The sequence below is a fragment of the Mizuhopecten yessoensis genome, unplaced genomic scaffold, assembly GCF_002113885.1.
Source record: "Mizuhopecten yessoensis strain PY_sf001 unplaced genomic scaffold, ASM211388v2 scaffold8111, whole genome shotgun sequence".
Taxonomy (NCBI): Eukaryota; Metazoa; Mollusca; class Bivalvia; order Pectinida; family Pectinidae; genus Mizuhopecten; species Mizuhopecten yessoensis.
This window is the reverse complement of record NW_018407384.1, coordinates 465,118-486,459: the sequence shown is the minus strand read 5'-3', so window position 1 is coordinate 486,459 and position 21,342 is coordinate 465,118. Positions and strand designations below refer to the sequence as shown.

The following is a 21,342-nucleotide window of genomic DNA, read 5'->3' as shown; positions in this document are numbered from 1 at the left end:
AACTTAATTATGAAATTTGTTCTGAATTCACATTTTTAGGAATTCACATTCAAGTATTGGAAGGTATATGGCCACTTATACGTTAGATCTATCTGACAGGGTCCATTCGAAAAATTTGCATTCAGTAGAATATAGTTACATCTGTACATCAGTAAGCCAAGTCAGGTTGGTTGAGTTTACCATGGAAGGTTCACATTACACAGAGGAATAAAAATCAACAACTTTTGAAAAATTACAGAATTAATCTTTATATTTCAAATAAACATGCATCAACCGTAAGACACTGTCAGGTATTATTTAGCACAACTGAGCATTATCGTATACAGTTAACTAAAATACATATGTAAATATTTATTTTATCTTGTTGTGCATTTTATACAAGCCATTCGGATTGTAATGTCTCGCCTTTGCCACGCTTTGACCTTATATGCACATATCAGAGAAACTAACTAAAATGCAAAAACTTAACGTTGATGGAGATGCTGACGAAGTCAATGGACCATGAAAGATAGGCCTCATCAAGCATTTGATGCATGGGTTGAGATGTACTTCCTAAGATGCATTTATGGTCCAAGTTTGGTTGGTCTAGCACTAATGGTTTCAGAGAAACTAACTTCAACGCAAAAAACTTAATGTTGTTGCCGTCGCCACCGTTAGAAAAGCAACACCTTATTGTCGCTTCCGCTACTTGGTGGCGGCGAAACAATAACAATCATAGAGCTCCACACATTGCAAGGAACACATATTAACTGATAGGAATAATGCTATGTAACAACGATGAGGAAAGCATACAGAATACCAGTAATTTGTCTCTCATTTAAGGCCGTGTCACACCTAGCCAATTTGGGTTGCCGGAGCTATACCTGAGCACAAATTTGGCGATTTTCGGGGACCGTACTAGAACAGCAGTGCAACAGTGTCACATCGCTAAGAACGGTAATACATCCTCAGGACAACGTCAGAACATCGGCGGGAAATTTAGCAATGGCAGGTGATGGTTGAAATTTTTGAACATGTTCAAACATTCTGCTGGAGCGCTGCCGGAGCGAGCAACGGGACAACAACGAGCAGAGTACAGTAGAAATGGCTTGATCCTAAAAATAAAGGGCACGTCTCCGATAAACATGGATAGCAGATTCATCCTGCACAACACACCTACATATATATATATATATTTATAAACTACATTTTGAACAGGTTTCTTTTAGAAGAATGATTTTTTTTTCAAAAAGTGATTTCCCCAGATTTTACAAAAAACATGATTTGTACCCCAAAATTTGACCGACGCATGTAGTATTTTCTTAAACCTGTCTTAAATTAAATATGTTTCAAGTGCTTTCTCGACGGGGCTCTGCCTTTGTTAATATTTTACTCCGGTTTAGTCCCGGCGAGGTACATCAGTAGCGTGCGATAGGCCCTTAACAATGTACAATGTTTACCGGTAAACTTTCGCCTAGTCAAACTTTCGCCCAGTCAAACTTTCGCCCGATCCATTTTGACCCCCAGTGTTAAATTCACCCTTCACATTTTTAAGGCTATGTTTATTATTATGTTTTTCAATGTTCGCTCTAATGATAAATTTGCCCTCATTACCGAGGGCGAAAAAAGGCTTTAGTTAACCTGCGGCGAATATTTCCCCATAAACAGTAATTTGTTATCATTTGTACATGTATCAAAGTTTAAAAAGAAAGAAAACAAAACTAAACACAAAACACTCCTCGGATATCGGATAAACAAAGACTCAAGTACACAAACCAGGTGTTATACATATGTCATATTCTACAACATCAACAACCAGGAACAGTAAGATATCCCTGAAAACACATATAAACACTGATGTATGTAACCTGTACACTAATTTCTAAAGTTATATCGAATCTGTTTATGGTTCAATGTATTTACATCACAGATGGTTTTTAATTCAAACATTAGGTCACCACATTAGTCCAAGTAAACAACAAAAACATGTCTTTTAACTGCAAACACAACTATGTACTATGTCAAAAACAGTTTAAACCCTCTCCATCATGTCAAAATATTGCAAAAACCCTAAACCCAGGGGTGGAACACGTATATTAAAAACTAAATATATACTGTAACCCAAACCCACCTGTGGCTTGTCAAAAACTATATCTCAAACCTATTTAAAATTATTTGCAAAAATACTAAATTCTACCAGGAAAATAATATAAGTTTTCCATCACAAATTTTTGGAAGCAACTAGGTTCAAATAACTCGCTGAAATATATATCTACATTGTATGTCTATATTCTGCCTTTCAAAATCAATAAGTCTGTCAGTGTTGATGACACACACATATCAGATGCTCTTTCTATGCACATCCATTAGCCACTAAATCCTTCACATCCTTTAGACATAATCCTCTTTCTCCTCTATCCAAGAACTCCTCCATATTATATCGACATAATCCTCTAACAATCTCTTCTCCCCATTAAGTCCTCCACATCCTTTGGACTTAGTCATTTAACTCTTGTAGACATGAAGTACTCCACATCCTTGTGACATTATCCTTATCCTCTTGTGACATTATCCTCTTGTGACATAATCCTCTAACTTTAGTTGACATGAAGACCTCCACATCCTTTGGACTTAGTTCTTAACTCCTCCTCTGGCCATGAAGTCCTCCAAACCCTCGTGACATAATCCTCTAACTTCCTCCTCTAGCCATGATGTCCTCCAAACCCTCATGACATAATCCTCTAACTTCCTCCACTAGCCATGATGTGATCAACCTCCTCATGATTTAACCCTGTGACCTCCATGTAGATTTTGATGAGCACCTCTGGCAATATGACCTTCATCACATAATCAAGAAACTGCAATAAAAGAAGAGAAAAAATTGTCAAGACAATTCCCATCACAAGAGGAAAACATTTAATTAAAACAAGAATTCCACAGCAGTGGATGTATTGCCTGCTCAGCGCTTTTAGTGAGAAAAGTGTTTTGGCTTGAGGTATCGCGTAAACAAGCAAAAATTAATGGCAAAAACAATGAACAGCGTTGCTATGTCAAGTGAAAGCTGAAACTTGACAGAAACAAGAGGCCCAAGAGGGCCTGTATCGCTCACCTGAATATTTAAGCAGTCATAGCAAAATATTCTCATTAAATATTATATTGCACTAAAAATATTTCCCTCACAAACTTTGTTGGCTCCATCTGTTAAAACTACGAGCAAAATATTATTATAAGATTCTATGCTTTTTGATTCTTCTTCAGAAGTTGCTTGACATATTTTTCCCTGTGATCTTGTAAGTAGGTCAATGTCATTTTCCTTCTCAAATTGGTTAGCTCTATTCCAAAAAGCTACCAGCCAAATCTTATGAATCCATTCCTTTTAGTTCTCAAGAACAAATCCATTAAAATGTTGTTGACCTCTGTGACCTCTAAAGTAGGTTGAGGTCATTTTCATTTGCAAACTTTGGTGAGCTCTATCCCGGGAAGTCACCAGCCAAATATTATAATTTTATGCCTTTTAATTCTTCAGAAGAAGCTGTTTGAACTGTTTGACATATTTGAACGCTGTGACCTTGAAAGTAGGTCAAGGTCATTTTCATTCGCAAACTTTGTTTGGCTCTTTCCCAGGAAGCCACCTGCCAAATATTAAGATTTTATAACTACCAGTTCTTCAGAAGAAGTCGTTTAAAGTGTTTGACATATCTGCCTCATGTGACCTTAAAAGAAGGTCAAGGTCATTTTCATTCTCAAACTTTGTTCGGCTCTTTCCTAGGAAGCTACAAGCCAAATATAGAGATTATATACCTTTCAGTTCTTCAGAAGAAGTCGTTTGAAGTGTCTGACACATTTGACTCCTGTGACCTTGAAAGAAGGTCAAGGTCATTTTCATTCTCAAACTTTGTCGGGCTCTATCCAAGGAAGCCATCAATCAAAAATAAAGATTCTATACCTTTCAGTTCTTCAGAAGAAGTCATTTGAAGCTTTTGACATATATGACCCCTGTGACCTTGAAAGTAGGTCAAACTAGTTTTCATTCTCAAACTTTGTTGGGCTCTATCCCAGGAAGCCACCAGCCAAATATAAAGATTATATACCTTTCAGTTCTTCAGAAGAAGTCGTTTGAAGTGTTTGACACATTTGACCCCTGTGACCTTGAAAGAAGGTCAAGGTAATTTTCATTCTCAAACTTTGTTGGGCTCCATCCAAGGAAGCCATCAGCCAAATATGAAGATTCTATACCTTTTAATTCTTCAGAAGAAGTCGTTTGAAGTTTTTGACATATTTGACCCCTGTGACCTTGAAAGTAGGTCAAACTAATTTTCATTCTCAAACTTTGTTGGTCTCTATCCCAGGAAGCCACCAGCCAAATATAAAGATTCTATACCTTTCAGTTCTTCAGAAGAAGTCGTTTGAAGTGTTTGACACATTTGACCCCTGTGACCTTGAAAGTAGGTCAAGGTCATTTTCATTCTCAAACTTTGTTGGGCTCTATCCCAGGAAGCCATCAGCCAAATATGAAGATTCTATACCTTTTAGTTCTTTAGAAGAAGTCGTTTGAAGTTTTTGACATATTTGACCCCTGTGACCTTGAAAACAGGTCAAGGTCATTTTCGTTCTCAAACTTTGTAGGGCTCCTACCAACGAAGCTTTCAGCCAAATATCATGACTCTAGGCCTGTCCGTTCTTCAGAAGAAGTTGTTTAAAGGAAAAGTTGACGGACGACGGACGGACGCCGCGCCACGGCATAAGCTCACTTGGCACTTCGTGCCAGGTGAGCTAAAAACTGTAATATATGTTGAACATTATTGCTTCTAGCATTACTGTACAAAATTTGAAAGAAACTGATTAAAAAATAAAACAGTTCTTGCATTTACTACACAATACCCTTATTTGGCAATAAAAGGGGCATAACTCCAACAAATATGCATGTAAACTTCTGAAATGTAAAGTCCTCCGAGCTATATTGGTATGCAATATGTGTACCAAGTTTGACCTTAATCAACCCAAGGGAACTCAAGTAATCGCATGGAAACCTTGTTTCGGAAGACGCAACAGACAAAGTAATACCTATATGTCGCCTCGCGTTGCAGGCGACACAAAAAGTAAATGTATGTATTAAAGTTAGCCACAGAGATACAGTATTAATGAGCTAGTCGGCCAAACAAATCAAGTACCCACTAACCAGTGACACTTGAGGATGTTGTGTTTAAATTAGATGACACAGGTGACCTTTAAGTGAGGTTATTGTCAATCGACATGAAGGTCATGTGACATTTGTTGGGAGGAGGCAAAAATTCTAAACAGTGATAGATTGAAGCATCATACCACTCTGACTTACCCCGTGATTCTTCTTACAAAATATGGACATAAGTGCTTCCATGACAACGTCCTGCTGCTCATCCGTGAAAAGACCCAGATATACCTGGTAGTTCAAACGATCTACAAGCAGGAAAATGGATAAATATAGGAAAAAATAGACAAAAGGCTAATATGGCCATTATCATCCGTGAAAAGACCCAGATATACCTGGTAGTTCAAACGATCTACAAGCAGGAAAATGAAATGGATAAATATAGGAAAAATAGACAAAAGGCTCATGTGGCCTGTATCATTCATTTGTTTCTATCTGAACTAGAAAACAAAATGAAAACATTTCTACTAATTTGGAGGCCATCTCAGATTTTTCTAACGAATTACACAATGAGGTTTTTGAACAGCCTTTCACTTAAACAAGATACTGGTGAATTATCATGACTCTAGGCCTCATAGTTTATAAGAAGTCATATGAAGATTTTGACAGAATTGCTCCTTGAACATGTGTCAGGTCATTTTATTTCTAACTTTCACCTCAGCTGCTACAGGCCAACTATGCCTACTGATCCTCAGGCCAAAAACCCCACCAACATTACTTGTGTTTCCACTATCATCCTCAGAATAAATAGGGTAGGTAGGTTGGTGGCAATGTTTTTTATTTTGGAAAATATTTTTACTATGCTAATATATATAGAGCAGGAGTTCTGACTTTAACAGTGCATACAGATATCACTAAATGCCAATAAAAACTTAAGGTAGGCACAAAAATTTAACTAGGTAGAGTTGGCGGAAACCCAACATTTTTTTTATTAAGCCTTATGGCTCTGAAGAAGTAAAATGTCCACAATGGACACTGTAAGATGTCATAAGCTCCCAGGCACTTTGTACCAGGTCAGCTCAAATTCAGTGAAATATAATGTATACACGTTTACTTACTTCTGGTTCTGCCACCTTGCTTGTACAGCTTATGTCTTTCACACGGAATCTGTTCAGACAGAAATTAACTCATGTAAATTGTGTATGTAGCATGAAAAGTTTAAGTAATTGAAATATTTCTGTTCCCTGAACATAGCTGTCCTCAACTTTTATAGAATTTAGATAAGCAAGGCTCTAGTAACCTATAGACTTACAGAAATATTGAAATGCGTTTCTCTAGAAAACTGCCAGGGCAAGTGTTACTTATACTCCTCTACATAAAATGTCACTATATTGTATTAGAAAAAATATAGATGAGGGCAACAACTTCTGAATATCTTTGACAAATTTTATAGTTTACATGTTTTTACTTGCTAGATACGCTGCTGTGTCAAACTGTCTGAAAACAGCTTATATATCAAGTCAAATTTGGCAAACTGTACTTTATCAAAGAGATCCAGAAGATCCTGTCCTTGTCTTATAAGTTAAAAACAATAGGCCAAGGGGCCTGCAGAGGTCACCTATAGATTTACTGTTATTTCTGCCTTTCTGTTCCCACTCCCACGGAGGCCACAACCATCCATTTATACAAAGATGCTTCACACAAACTTTGGGTAAAATTTCCTTAACCCTTACTGAAGAATTAGGATTATAAAGATTTAACCCCCCCCCCCTTTATATGTTAAATCCATCTGATCCAACAATCCTCCAGAGTTGGTCAAATTCTACTCAGTGGCACTGGACTAGTATTGTTTTAAAGAAAGAGTTGATGATGAGTGGACAGACAACAGGAGATGCACCACGGCATACGCTGATCACTTGCCCTTTGGGCAGGTCAGCTAACAAAGACAATGGTAGTTCACATAGATATACCCCCCCCCCCTCCCCCTACTAACCCTTTCAACACTGGTGAAGTGTGATCTTTGATCACTTAATCTTCACTGATGACCACCTTAAGCTTACTCTGGTGTAGAGCTCAAAGTTACCATACTGTTGTTTAAATATAAACTAAATCTGTTGAGGGGGTACATGAACTATCTTGCACTCTACTTTTTTGCTTCCAAAGTAGCCAAGCATGACCTTTGATCCATTAACCTATCAGCTGTAGAACTCATAGTACTAAATCTGCTGAGGGTTTCATGAGATATGTTGTACACAAGCTTTTCACTTCAAACCCTTTACCCTAGATCAATAACTTCCAAGATGTAGAACTCCATGTTACCATACTCTAGAAGATAGTAAAAATAAACCTCTTAAAAGGTCAAGGAGATATCTTGTACACAAGCTATTAACTACAGGTAGACCTTCAGAAGAACTGTAAACGTGATTACTATACACCCCTCAACTATGAAGGAGGTATATAAGTTACTAACATATATATGTACACAACACTACATTTATTAAAGTACAAATAATTATAGATAATATGCATAAATTAACCCTTCCAACATATATAGGATCAGTTTTGAAAGAGTTCAGAAATATGAAATTAACCCTTTACTAAGGGTGCTATCTAGTTATAGCTAGTTATAGTAGTGTATCACTTATAAGTTGCATGCAAGAAAGATTTAAGATGAAAAATACTACCTTCAGGTGTAGTTACAGAGCAGAACTGAAAGATTAATACACCGTACCTTGCTATGCAGAACAACTCAATATCCGACCAAAAAAACAAACTATTTTACAGTCTACTCGTCTGTGTTTTCAGTATGTAAGGAAAAGCAATTATTTATTCAACAGCAGATATTAATCACCTGTTACCATAGCAACACATTAACATATTATGATGTAAAAGGGAAAACAAATAGATATCCAACGTGGATTTATTCCGAGACTCACCTTGCCCTCAAATATGTCTTTTAGGTACCGTCTGTTTTCCTGAACAAGGAACCGCACATGCTGTTCATTTAGATCCTTCACACTTCTGAAGAATGAAGACACATGATGATTAAGAGCACAGCAAACGTGTATTATACTTTGATTGTTTCCTGTATATTTTACATATGCAAGGATATTGATCTGTACAAAACTTCTTACTTAGTAACTATTGTGCAAGCCTGGCCACCATCAGTTTACTTAGCTTTGTTTGATGACCCTGTTTTATCTAAACCTTCCTATTCCATAGTGACCTAAACTTCACTAGGTCAAACCACAATTAAATTTCCATCACACCGAATTATGTATTTCCTGCAGCATAAGCTTGGTCTGTAATATATCAAATACAGAGTCCTTGTCTGTATCCGATGACGCTCTGTACCCTGTATGTATATCTAATACAGCAAACCAATGTCCTCAATACTATTTATAGAATAATTCTTACCATGATTATTCTACTAGGCTATACGACTTTTTAGGAGGGTAATACAAATTCACTGATAGTTATACAACTTTCCACGAAGGTAAAACAAAATCACTGATGGTAATACAACTTTCCACGAAGGTAAAACAAAATCTGAAATGGTAACACAACATTCTACGAAGGTAAAACAAATTCACTGATGGTAACACAACATTCTACGAAGGTAAAACAACATTCTACGAAGGTAAAACAAAATCTTTGATGGCAACACAACATTCTACGCAGGTAAAACAAATTCACTGATGGTAATACAACATTCTACGAAGGTAATACAATATCTTTGATGGTAATTACACAACATTTTAAAAGAGAAATGCAACATTCTACTGGAATAATATACCATTCTTGTATAGAAACTGTGTAAGAAGCTTTTTTTTACTGCATGACAAACTCTGGCTGTATCACTATAGTATTATTTATCAGGTATGTAATAAGTCACTGTATACTTACTCTGCATGTATTACTTCCCGACGGAGGTCTGATCGGAGCCTCTGTGATGCCTGGTCCTCCATAATTATACAGTCAAGTCTATCATTTTCAGAAACACATGGTTGGGTATCTTGTGTCTTTGTGACGGCTAGATTCCCACCCTTAAATGACAGTGTAGCCTGCTTCAACTCCTTTGGTGCACGAGACATTTTGCTATTCCTACTTCTCATCAATGACGGCAATTCAACAACTGATGTGGATTTTAAAGTATCTGGTGTTTGCACATCAGAATCAAAAGTTTCATTATTTGTTTTTGAAGATTTTATTTCTGAATCGTACTTCAGTCTTTTATTTGGAATTTCTTCATCAGATTTCGTTTCAGATGGAAAGTTGGGTAAAATCCTTTTCTTGGTCATTCGACGCTTCAAAGCCTTCAGACAAGCACCACCATCTGAATCGGTTACGGAGTCGTCTAGTGTTGATCCATTAGTTCGCCCTTCCAACACTTTAAAGGGAGATTTCCGTCTCTGTGTCGTAGATAAAACAGGAAAATTGTCATCACTGGAGGAATCAGAATCACTGGTAACTGCTCTAATGCTATCATCATCAACATGTGTATCACTAAATTGATCAAAAAGTGTGTCACTATCCACATCTGAATTCTTGTTCTCTAAATCACTATTGTCATCAGGCCTACTCTCAGTTTTCTGGTCTATAAAACTGTAGGAGGGTAATATGCTATCATTGGAGTCGTCACCCAGCTCCAAGCCCTCCTCTGAGGGACTGGGGTTAAAAGTAGAAGGTACAGGTGTAGTCCTGTTCACTTTGACAGAGGGGTCTGGGTGGCAAGCAGGAGGTATAACTTCTAATTTGAGATCCTGTATCTGTTCTGCACTGTACACAGTAATTGTATGTTCATCGGAAGGTTGGAAATCCTGAGCAACAGACGAAGAAACACCACAAAGAGTAATGGTACCAAGAGAACTAACACCACGAGTAACTCCGATGTTTTCTGAGGCCATGGAATCTTGTTTTTCATCGAAGTTGCCTGTCTGATTTTTATGTCTACATTTACTGACAGTTGCATCTGGCATAAATTCCATATCGTCACCTTTATAACTTGTAATATCAATAACATCTGAAGTTAGAGAAAATTCAGTACTTGTAGGGGGGTTGTTTATACTTTGCGTGATGTTGTCATCTGTGGAAGTCATTTTTTCCTTGTGACCAGCAATGTTTGCATCTGGTGTTGTGTCGTCCTGTTGTTTGTGGTCGCTTGTGTTCTGTGACGTGTTCTCTTGTTGTTTGGGTTTAATTTGTTCCTCTCTCTTTCTAGCTGATGACTCGACTTTCTTGCTTTGCTTCGCCATTTTACCTCGTTTCATTCTGTGAAAATTTAGATATGTACAAATTATTTTTAAAACATAATTTACATTTCTATAAAGTACAAGTTAATGACTAATATTTATTCATTAGTAAAAATCTCCAAGTTATTTATGAAAACAAGAGGCCCAGAGGGCCTGTATCGCTCACCTGAATATTTCAGCAGTCATAGCAAAATATTCTCATTAAATATTATATTGCACTACAAATATTTCCCTCGCAAACTTTGTCGGCTCCATCTGTTGAAATCACCAGCCAAATACTATTATAAGATTCTATGCTTTTTGGTTCTTCTTCAGAAGTTAACGTTGTTTGACATATTTTCCCCTGTGACCTTGTAAGTAGGTCAATGTCATTTTCCTTCTCAAATTTTGTTAGCTCTCACTTCTCTATCTCAGGAATCCACCAGCCGATTATGAAGATTCTATACCTTTCAGTTCTTCTTCAGAAGTCGTTTGAAGTGTTTGACATATTTGACCCTTGTGACCTTGAAAGTAGTTCAAGGTCATTTTCATTCTCAAGCTTTGTCGGGCTCCATCCCAGGAAGCCATCAGCCAAATATAAAGATTCTATACCTTTTAGTTCTTCAGAAGTCGTTCGGAGATTTTGACACATTTGACCCATGTGACCTTGAAAGTAGGTCAAGGTCATTTTCATTCTCAAACTTTGTTGGGTTTTATTCCAGGAAAATCGAAGCCACCAGCCAAATTTGAAGATTCTATACCTTTCAGTTCTTCAGAAGTCGTTTGAAGTGTTTGACATATTTGAACCCTGTTACCTTGAAAGTAGGTCAAGGTCATTTTCATTCTCAAACTTTGATGGGCTCTATCCCAGGAAACCACCAGCCAAATTTGAAGATTCTATACCATTCAGTTCTTCAGAAGAAGTCATTTGAAGTGTTAGACACATTTGACCCCTGTCACCTTGAAAGTAGGTCAAGGTCATTTTCATTCTCAAACTTTGTTGGGCTCCTACCAACGAAGCTTTCAGTCAAATATCATGGCTCTATGCCTGTGTGTTCTTCAGAAGAAGTTGTTTAAAGGAAAAGTTGACGGACGGACGACGCACCATGACATAAGTCAGGGGGCAGTTATCATATCTGTAAACTTTCTTTGAAATTGGCCCAGTAGACAAGGAGAAGTTATCAGGACAAAGATTTTTCAACAAAGGGTCATAACTCCATAAACATGGGTTGAAAAGAAAATACCTGGATGCATAACATCAGGAGGTAGTTATCATATCTGAAAACTTCCGTTGAAATTAACCGCGTAGTCTTGGAGGAGTTCTCTGGACAAGTATTTTTCAACAAAGGGCCATTACTCCGTGAAAAGGGTCAGAATGAAAAAATAATATAAGGATGCGCAACTTTAGGTGGTAGTTATCATATCTGGAAAGTTTCGTTGAAATCGATCCATAACTTTAGAAGGAGTTGTCCGGACAACAAGATTCAGGACTTTTTCAACAAAGGGCCATAACTTCGTAAAAAAGGGTCAGAATAAAAAAATAATACCTGGATGCATAACTTCAGGTTGTAGTTATCATATCTGGAAAGTTTTGTTGAAATTGGTCTATTAATTTAGACGGAGTTTTCTGGACAAACTTTTTCTACGGACAGACCAGCTGATTCCAGTATACCCCGTCGCTGCTGGGGGTTTAATAAATAATAAGATATAAATTTTTAAAATAACAAATGCAAGAAGCTTCTTTTCTATGAACTTACATGTTTCTGATGACTTGTTTCTGGTCCTGGGAGGAGGAGGAGGAGGAGGTAGTCTGAGCTGTACCTGTACCACTACCCTGAGTGCCACTCCCCCCAGCCTTACTGAAGTAAGTACTGATCTTCATCATCTTACCGGTACTTCCAATCTCAGCCCGCACCATCGCCCTGTACAGCTGTAGGAGAAAATACCGGTTAATAAAACCGAATATACCAGGCAAATAACAGTGTACATATAAGACTTCTTAAGTCAAACCAACAAAGTTTGAAAAATTGTAGGGCATAAACATCTTCATCTTCATCTGTTAGACTTCCTCCGTCGATACCGACGATTACGGAAGTAGGGTCGTTGTTATGTATCTTTTTTCAACAAGAACCTTATTTCCTTTGAATTGCAAGACTACCAGCCAGCATTCTGTAATATTTTTGCCCCATATTTTAATTTGCGCTTTATTTCAGCGGTGAAAAAGGTGATCATAGAATTCTCTTGTCAACTAAGCGAGTTCTAGTTATTTTAGTACTTTGTTGTTTCGGTAAGTAACAATAGGATGTTTTAGTACTTGTTTGATGAAAAATACTGAAAAACCTTAAAAAAGTAGAAAAGTTGGTTAAAGTACTGAAATCATATAATATATCGAAGCAACTTTTGGAAAATAATGAAACATCTTAAACAAGTACTGAAAATCTCAGCACTGAAACGACTGAGTACTGAAATGTCTGTATCCCAGTAAGCAACCCACCTCTGATCCGTTGTTTGGACTTCCTGTCTCTATAGGACATACATACACAATCAACTTCTGTCCATACAATGACCGGTACGGAGATTCTGAAAGACATAACATTTTATATAAAAGCTTCACTGAAAAAAACCCAACACTTTTAAGAATTAAACTTTCATTAGAAAAGTTAGATCAAGGAACATTTATGAACTTACATAATGAACTATAAACTTTCATGTCACAAAAGATTTGTTATATTATGCTGATATGCCCAACCATTACCTACCATCATCACTAGCTTCCCCAAGCAGCACATCATGTGAAGGGGACTTCTTGAACACACAGCCTAATTTCACTGTGTTACCTAGCAATGGAAACAAATTAAATCAGTACAATTAATGGTCTTCCAATCAATGTTAGTGCAGTGTACAAAAAAAATACAGTTAATGGCCCATTAACCAATATACATGTACATATATCTGCAAATTAAAAGATTTGTTAGTCAATAAGAATTCTGTCAGAACGGGAAAATTTACAGATTTTTCAGTCTGCGAATCAGCTTTTGTCACAATAAGATGCATTACACTATAAATGTTTGGATGTTTGACCCAATATCCTCAACCTGTCAGAGATATTTTGCAATCAATTACATAGTTGTTTATAAATAACTAATATACAGAATCATTTAGAACCTTCATCTCTTTGTACAAATGGTGGCCCCCCCGCCCCCCCCAAAAAAAACCCCACTATGATCAAAAAGCCAGTCAAGTTTGGACATTCTTATATTTACCGTAAATTTCCATACAATAGTTTTACTGAGTAAGTCTCTGGCCAAGTGCTATCTAGTTTCTGACCTATTTCTACCTGACTGGATCATGCAGCCTTTTTGACTGTACTGACTAGCATGTCTCTTACCCTAGTTCCTAACCTGTGATAATCTGACTGGATCACTCAGCCTTCCCCAGGCTTCCCTTGTCTCTAACAAACATGTCTCTCACCCTAGTTACTAACCTGTGATAATCTGACTGGATCATTCAGCCTTCCCAAGACTTCCCCTTGTCCCTAACAAACATGTCTCTCACCCTAGTTACTTACCTGTGATAATCTGACTGGATCATTCAGCCTTCCCCTTGTCTCTAACAAACATGTCTCTCACCCTAGTTACTAACCTGTGATAATCTGACTGGATCATTCAGCCTTCCCCAGACTTCCCCTTGTCCCTAACAAACATGTCTCTCACCCTAGTTACTAACCTGTGATAATCTGACTGGATCATTCAGCTTTCCCCAGACTTCCCCTGGTCTCTAACAAACATGACTCTCACCCTAGTTACTAACCTGTGATAATCTGACTGATTCATTCAGCTTTCCCCAGACTTCCCCTTGTCTCTAACAAACATGTCTCTCACTCTAGTTACTTACCTGTGATAATCTGACTGGATCATTCAGCCTTCCCCAGACTTCCACTTGTCTCTAACAAACATGTCTCTTACCCTAGTTACTAGCCTGTGATAATCTGATTGGATCATTCAGCCTTCCCCAGACTTCCACTTGTCTCTAAAAAACATGTCTCTCACCCTAGTTACTTACCTGTGATAATCTGACTGGATCACACAGCCTTCCTCAGACTTCCACTTGTCTCTAACAAACATGTCTCTCACCCTAGTTACTAACCTGTGATAATCTGATTGGATCATTCAGCCTTCCCCAGCCTTCCACTTGTCTCTAACAAACATGGCTCTTACCCTAGTTACTAGCCTGTGATAATCTGACTGGATCATTCATCCTTCCTCAGACTTCCACTTGTCTCTAACAAACATGTCTCTCACCCTAGTTACTTACCTGTGATAATCTGACTGGATCGTTCAGTCTTCTTCTCTGTCTTCTCTGTGTCATTCACACACTGCTTAATTATATCATGCAATAAATTTTTGATTTCCTGAAAAAGAAGGAAAGCAAAACATTACAAGCAACCAGAGCAAACTGTTGAAATCAAGTAATGGTCCTGACAAGCATCAGAGATTTGAAAACCTTTTTAGTGACCTCTACCTGTGACTTCCACTTTAGGGAAATCGACCTGTGACCTGTATGGTACATGCATGTGATACCCGATCTTTAACAACTCGTACCATAATTTATATGGTTAGATCAAGCAATGTTTGGCAGTTCACATGAAATGTTTGGCAGTTCACATGCAATGTTTGGCAAATTATAAATGGTGTAGTGGTTTGACCTTTAAGCCCTTGCTGTGATCTTGACCTTGAGGGGCATGAACCGGAGTGCTATAGATGTGACAAACCATCTTGTCGTGATGTATATAATATCTACAATCTTAATGCTGCTGTCATCATATGACCTTACTTGAAGTTTGTCAAACACCAAACAAAACCACAGATCCCAGATGGACCTTGGCGCCCACCATTGGAAAGATCTCCATAAGGTTCCATGTCAGTTAGATCATTTCGATTATATGTTGGGATAACAGTCTTGTCAACAGAAAATGCATATTGCTGCTTGCCCTTTTTACTAAAATAGAGATCTATGAATAAGAGGAAATGAAATTTGAGAAAGGTCTGTCAATCTTCAGAAATAGCAAGAACGGATTTAAACTGTTAAAATCCAACATGGCTGCCCGGTGACCATCTTGTTCTTCCATTCAGTCTCAAAATAAAACAGGCAAAACCGAAAGCCAAGAGGAGCATACATATGAAATTTGGTGGCCATCTTGCATTTTCTGAGATCAGTCATGCACCACTTAACACCAAGATAACCCTACATATGAATTTGAGGAAGATTTGTCTAGGAGTTCTTGAGAAAAAAATAACAAAAACTGAATAATGACTGATGTTAGCAATTCAACAGAAATGTATTTGATGTTATTAGCTTATAACAGACCAATATATATCTACAGACAAAATATACAAATGATTTATAATTTGTGCACATATGATTTATATGTAGGCCACCATTGGTTTCTAGACCTGATCTATACCATGACATGCTATTCAAATAATATTACATATATATATATATAATAACAGAAATGAAACAAGCATGCCTCATCATTAACGTCTGAATGCACAGTAATAAAAAGGTGCAGAGCATTATCTAAAATCTTTGGTAAGGCCCCAAAAACATTCATTGCTTCAGGTAACATGCCTGAAAGAAATACGGTAGGTCAGCAGGCAAATAGTTTTATTTTAATGTTTATTCTATTTTTGTGAATTAATTTTATGCTTTTATATTTCAAATTTTACAATGCATTTCCACACATTACATAGCTATTAGTTTGTCAAAAAGAAGTACATTTTAATGAGTGGCTGCATGTGGACTTTACACGGCTAATAACTTAATCATAGGTACAACTAGGTGATAAAATATCTAGGGAGGCAGTAAAATCTAAGGTAGGTCTGGATACCTGAAACACACATAACCCAGTATTAATTTTTTGGCCTTATATAATCCGAACACATTAAGTACTTATTAGCAGCCCACGATAATTACAAATACCTGGTACTTGTTTGAACGGCGATCCACAAGCCTACCTGTTACAGGACAGTCTCCCGACTAATATTACACACACCTGCTTGTCACAGACTCTTACTTTATGAAATATAAAACCTTATTTGTTAAGGATTACTAAAAGCACCTGCAGACTCTCACCTTACAATGTCCTGGAGACTACCCGTTATTGACCTATAACTCATTCCATCTTTCACTTGGCTAACTCCAAACACAATGCAACTTCTTTGCTTTTAAATGTCCCTGCCTCTGTTGAGTTTTGGTACTATTGGATTTCTGTTAAGTTTTGGCACTATTGCGTTTCCGCTGAGTTTTGGCACTATTGGGTTTCCGCTGAGTTTTGGCACTATTGGGTTTCTGCTGAGTTTTGGCACTATTGGGTTTCCGTTGAGTTTTGGCACTATTGGATTTCCGCTGAGTTTTGGCACTATTGGGTTTCCGTTGAGTTTTGGCACTATTGGGTCTCCGTAGAGTTTTGGCACTATTGAACTTTTTATCCCTACACAAGTCCTTAGATTTAGATTGTCTCAGTCTGTTGTTTTCATCACTACATGTTTTCAGTACATCAGATTCACTTATTGGAGCCAATTCCTCAGAATCAACACTGAACTTGGAAGCACTTGACCTGCTCTGTTTTCGCTTTCTCACTCGCCCTGGTGACACCTCATGACCATGTTGATCTTCCTTGTTGGAAAGGTCTTGTTTTAAATGTGTCTTGATATGTTCTGTCATGTGTGCTTTTTCCAAGAACCCTTTCTGACAGACATGGCAATGGTATGGCCTCTCCCCGGAGTGTACTCGTATGTGCCTCGTCAAATGTGCTTTCATTACAAATTGTCTGTGACACAACTCACATTTGTGTTGCTTTTCTTCTAAATGTATCTTGTGATGTGCCGATAGATTACTGGAATGAAAAAATGTTTTATCACACAGTTTACACTTGAATGGCCGCTCTCCGGAGTGCATGCGTTTATGACTGGTAAGAGCACAGGACTGGGCATATGACTTATTGCATATATCACACTTGAATGGTCTTTCTCCTGTATGAATTCTGCTGTGTCTGTCTCTGTCACTTTTCCATGTAAATGCCTTGCTACAGAAAGTACAGTTGTACAGTTTCTCTCCAGTATGAACCTTCAGGTGTTTCTTCAGGTTACTAGACTGAGTGAATTTTTTCCCACATATTGTACACATGTTAGGTTTAAATCCTTCATGGGCCCTGACGTGCCGTTGTAGGTGGGCAAGCCGTTTGAATTCAAATCCACATTTGTCACATTTATGCTGTCGCTCCTCCGAGTGTTTGAACATGTGTGCGGCCAAGGTGGACGAGCATGCCTTCTTCTCTCCACACACTTCACACTTGTAAGGCTTTTCTCCAGTATGGGTCCTCATGTGTATTATCAAGCTAGGTTTGGACTTGTATTTCTTCTCACAGATATCACATTTAAAATACTTCCTTTCTTCTGTGTGCAACTTCATATGTGATTTTAGGCTTCTGTCTGCGGAGTAAGAACTGCCGCAGATGTGGCATTTATATGATTTAGTGACTGCACCATGCGTGGCAAGGTGAGCTTGGACACTCTCCTTGGTTTTGAACCCCTTATGACAGAAGTAACACTTGTGGGGCCTATTGTCAGAGTGCACTGTCTTGGTGTGGCGCAACAAGCCGCTGGAGGAAGAAAAGGCCTTGTGACAGACATCACAGCTAAAGGGTCTCTCCCCTGTGTGAACCCTTACATGTTTCACCAGGTCAGCATTTTGAGTGCACACTTTCAAACAAATGTTACACTGAAAACGCACCTTACTGGAAGTTTTCTCTGTGACATCCATTATGACTGAATCCTTAACACCTATATATGGAGAAATTAGACTAATTAAAATACAGATGAACGTAAAAACACTTTTGATAATTCAGTGTTTTTTTCATGTTAATACAACAAGACACTACGTCAATAACAGTGCCAATAAGAACTGGTTATATTAAACTATCAGGGCTTCAAGTGACTTTAAAACGAGGCTCCCATGGGATCACCAAATGGGATCACCAAATGAAAAAAAAAAAAAATGCAAAATGTAAAAATTTGGGGTTTCATTATATTGCTTGTCTTTTTGAATATTCATATATCATATTATGATTCCTGCATTTTTAAAAATTTAAACAGGTTTGGTGAATGAGAAGAATTTGAAAACTTGAATTGTTTATGGAGGTACGATCAACTATGCAAGGCAGACAGGATGCACAACGACAGACAAAACACAAATGTAATAGGTCACACGAGATTTCATCACAGGTGACTTAAAAAGCAATGTGCTTCATAAATGTATTAATAAGGAAATGATTTCCATTTTTTTTTTAATATTTCATGGCAATCTAATGAAAAGGTGATCAGTTAAAAAACCTACCTGCTACGATTAAAGCACCGAAACTGGAACTGATTTAACAGTGGAGTTTTGATGATACATACAAGTCCCCTCCCACATTAAAATGAAAAGTTAAATAATGTTCAGTTTTTTTTAATTTAAGCCCAGATTTTTTCATTAGCCTAATGCTTTGATGTGTTCACTTTCATAACCCTGCTTACCGACAACTGATCGTCCTTGAGCCACTTCTTTGGACCTGGTTTGGAGTTTGAACCAATTCGATGAAACTCTACCTGAAGGGCTCTTTTCTCATCTAGCTGAAAAACAAATGTGAGCAGTGATGATATGAGTCATCTGGCCCCAAGTAGTTGCTATCAAAAGTAGCCTAACATAAGGGTTATACCCTTTACCCAGCATTTATTTGCTGATACTAAGTCAATTGATTTTCTTGAAAATATAATAAAGAATACTGTTTGATCGCAAATAATGTTCTAATAATAAATGTAAAAAGAAAACACAAAAATTAATACTTTGGGTACAAAAATATGTCTTGCTAAATGCTGTGGCGTATCTTGTCAATTATAAGTTACTTCCCCTTAAAAGACATTTACATACTGCTACCGTATATTGACTTAATTCATCAAGTTGAAGATCATGTCAACATTCTGCATATGATAGGAAAGGGTGATAGGCATATAAGAGTATTAAATGCTCAAAGGATGAGAGGACAGCTTGGGAGGGGCTGGTCCATTGTCTCAGTCTGACAGTTCACAACATAGGGTAGTTTTTTACCCAATTGATGATGGTTCTTGAAAAGAAGGATTGTTGTCCACAATTAGTTTTGGAAAGCAGTGTTTGCTAGGAGAATGAATGAGAAAATTGTGTCTGTCATGTTTTGGTTTGAGTATGTTCTATTAGATTGAAATGGTGTTGTTTGGGCCAAGTTCAATATAACTGACCATCTCCTTTTTGATTTTTTTTGATTGGCAGAGATAACTTTCTCCACCTGATCAAAACATTTTAAAGGGACCTGGTCTATGTCAGTTATTCAGACTAGCCTAAGTCTTGTAGCATCTATGTGTGGCAGATTTTAATTGTACATAGGATTATGGTCGCCTTCTAGCTTCGAGCTAGAGGGAATTTCCCTTTAGCTCAGTGGTAGAGCATCCAACTGGGACCCTATGGATCGCCGGTTCGATCCTCGGTGGAAGCACACTATTCTCTTTCCTGTTACATATGTCACCAGCATTTTAAAAGGTATTATCAGGAATTAGATTTGATCAAAGTCCATGGTATTACGAAATATATTGGCGACATATTGTGCAGCCCATTATTAATATCACATTTTTGATAGGGGTCCCAAACAGATGACAAGTACTTAAGAAATTGACAAGACATCGGATGAGGGATTTATATCTCTGTTCTTGGCTATTTTTTTGGAAGACTTATTTGCAGTACTGGGGAGGATGATTATGTGAGACTCCCAAGTCCTTTGTTTTTACTAGAGTTTACTGATTCTTATGTTTTGTTATGCGGTGTCACTGTCACATTAAGAGTTTACTCAAACATATTTTAGGGGTACATATAGGAGATGAGAATAAGTTATTCAGTTTGTTAATTACATAACATATCAATGTTATCTTCAGCAGGTTGGGCACAAAGGCGCATATGGGTAATAATCCTGCATTTGGGTAACAGTTACCCATTTGAGTAACAATTCAACTGAAATGGGGAATAAAGTGAAATGAAATCACACAAAGTTCTTTTAAATTAACACTCCGAGCAAAAAGGTGTTATTATTTCATCTAAATTCAATAAATGATGTCACAATGTCTAACTTTTTGTGAAAATGATGAACCATATCACGGACTTTGTTCTCCATTATATAATATAAACTTTATTTTTACAACAATTATGAAACAAGTTATTTTTCAACTTATATCAATCACTCTTGTTGGCCCGGATGTTTGCGTGTGGGGTGTCTTGGTGTGGGAGGAAACCGGAGTACCTGGAGAAAACCCACGTGGCCGGGCTGGTGACCCCAACCTTTTCACGTCTGATCGGGGAATCGAACCCCAGCCGCCTTGTTGAAAGGCAAGTGCGCTATCCACTGCACCGTCCGATCACCCTATTGACTTCAGTGTGTAGTAAATGGGATCATCTAGTGCATATGTGCCATGTGAGCATGATTTATTTCTGTGTACTATTTACAGCTACTAAACAATACACTGTAAGCAATTGAGGCGATACATTTATACAACCGAATTAACATATTTTTGCACAATTGTATTTTTATTGGATATTGAAAGAGTGACGCCCTTTTTTGTTCATGATATTTGAAATAACTTTGTGTTTTCGTTTCACTTTATTCCCCATTTCAGTAATACAGTTGCTACTCAAATGTTACCCAAATGTTGTGCCCAACCTGTCCAGATCTTGTTTACCATCAAGCGTGAACCAGCATAGTTACCGTAAGGCATAAAGCTACATATTTGAAAATATTCTATGAGGCATTCTTAGAGATAAAATACCTTAAAGAACCTTGTATCAATTCTGTTTAAAACCATAACTGATTAATTTCGGTGAAATAGGAAATAGGCACCGTAAGGCGGCAACATGTTGGTTTTCCGATGTAAGAGAGGAGTCCGA

At 37.6% G+C, this 21,342-nt stretch overlaps 1 protein-coding gene across 1 annotated transcript; it reads right to left on the bottom strand.

Moving 5' to 3' along the window:
- Positions 1-1,176: 1,176 nt before the first annotated feature.
- Positions 1,177-21,340, bottom strand: LOC110454907 (clumping factor A-like). The gene is made up of 11 exons (XM_021504697.1): positions 21,225-21,340; positions 18,915-19,010; positions 14,653-14,749; positions 13,098-13,175; positions 12,833-12,918; positions 12,096-12,268; positions 9,014-10,378; positions 8,044-8,128; positions 6,226-6,274; positions 5,315-5,415; positions 1,177-2,837 (listed from the first exon to the last, which is right to left on the bottom strand). Exons 1-11 carry the CDS (start codon positions 21,258-21,260, stop codon positions 2,721-2,723), a joined length of 2,283 nt encoding a protein of 760 aa, XP_021360372.1. The 5' UTR covers positions 21,261-21,340; the 3' UTR covers positions 1,177-2,720.
- Positions 21,341-21,342: the final 2 nt, after the last annotated feature.

Excerpts from the sequence above, each read along its gene's own strand:
- LOC110454907 (XM_021504697.1), bottom strand. The coding sequence starts at position 21,260 with ATGGTTTTAAACAGAATTGATACAAGGTTCTTTAAG. Across the intron at positions 6,275-8,043 it reads AAGACATATTTGAGGGCAAG|ATTCCGTGTGAAAGACATAA; the intron begins GTGAGTCTCGGA and ends CTGTCTGAACAG. Across the intron at positions 2,838-5,314 it reads TTTGTAAGAAGAATCACGGG|TTTCTTGATTATGTGATGAA; the intron begins GTAAGTCAGAGT and ends CTTTTATTGCAG.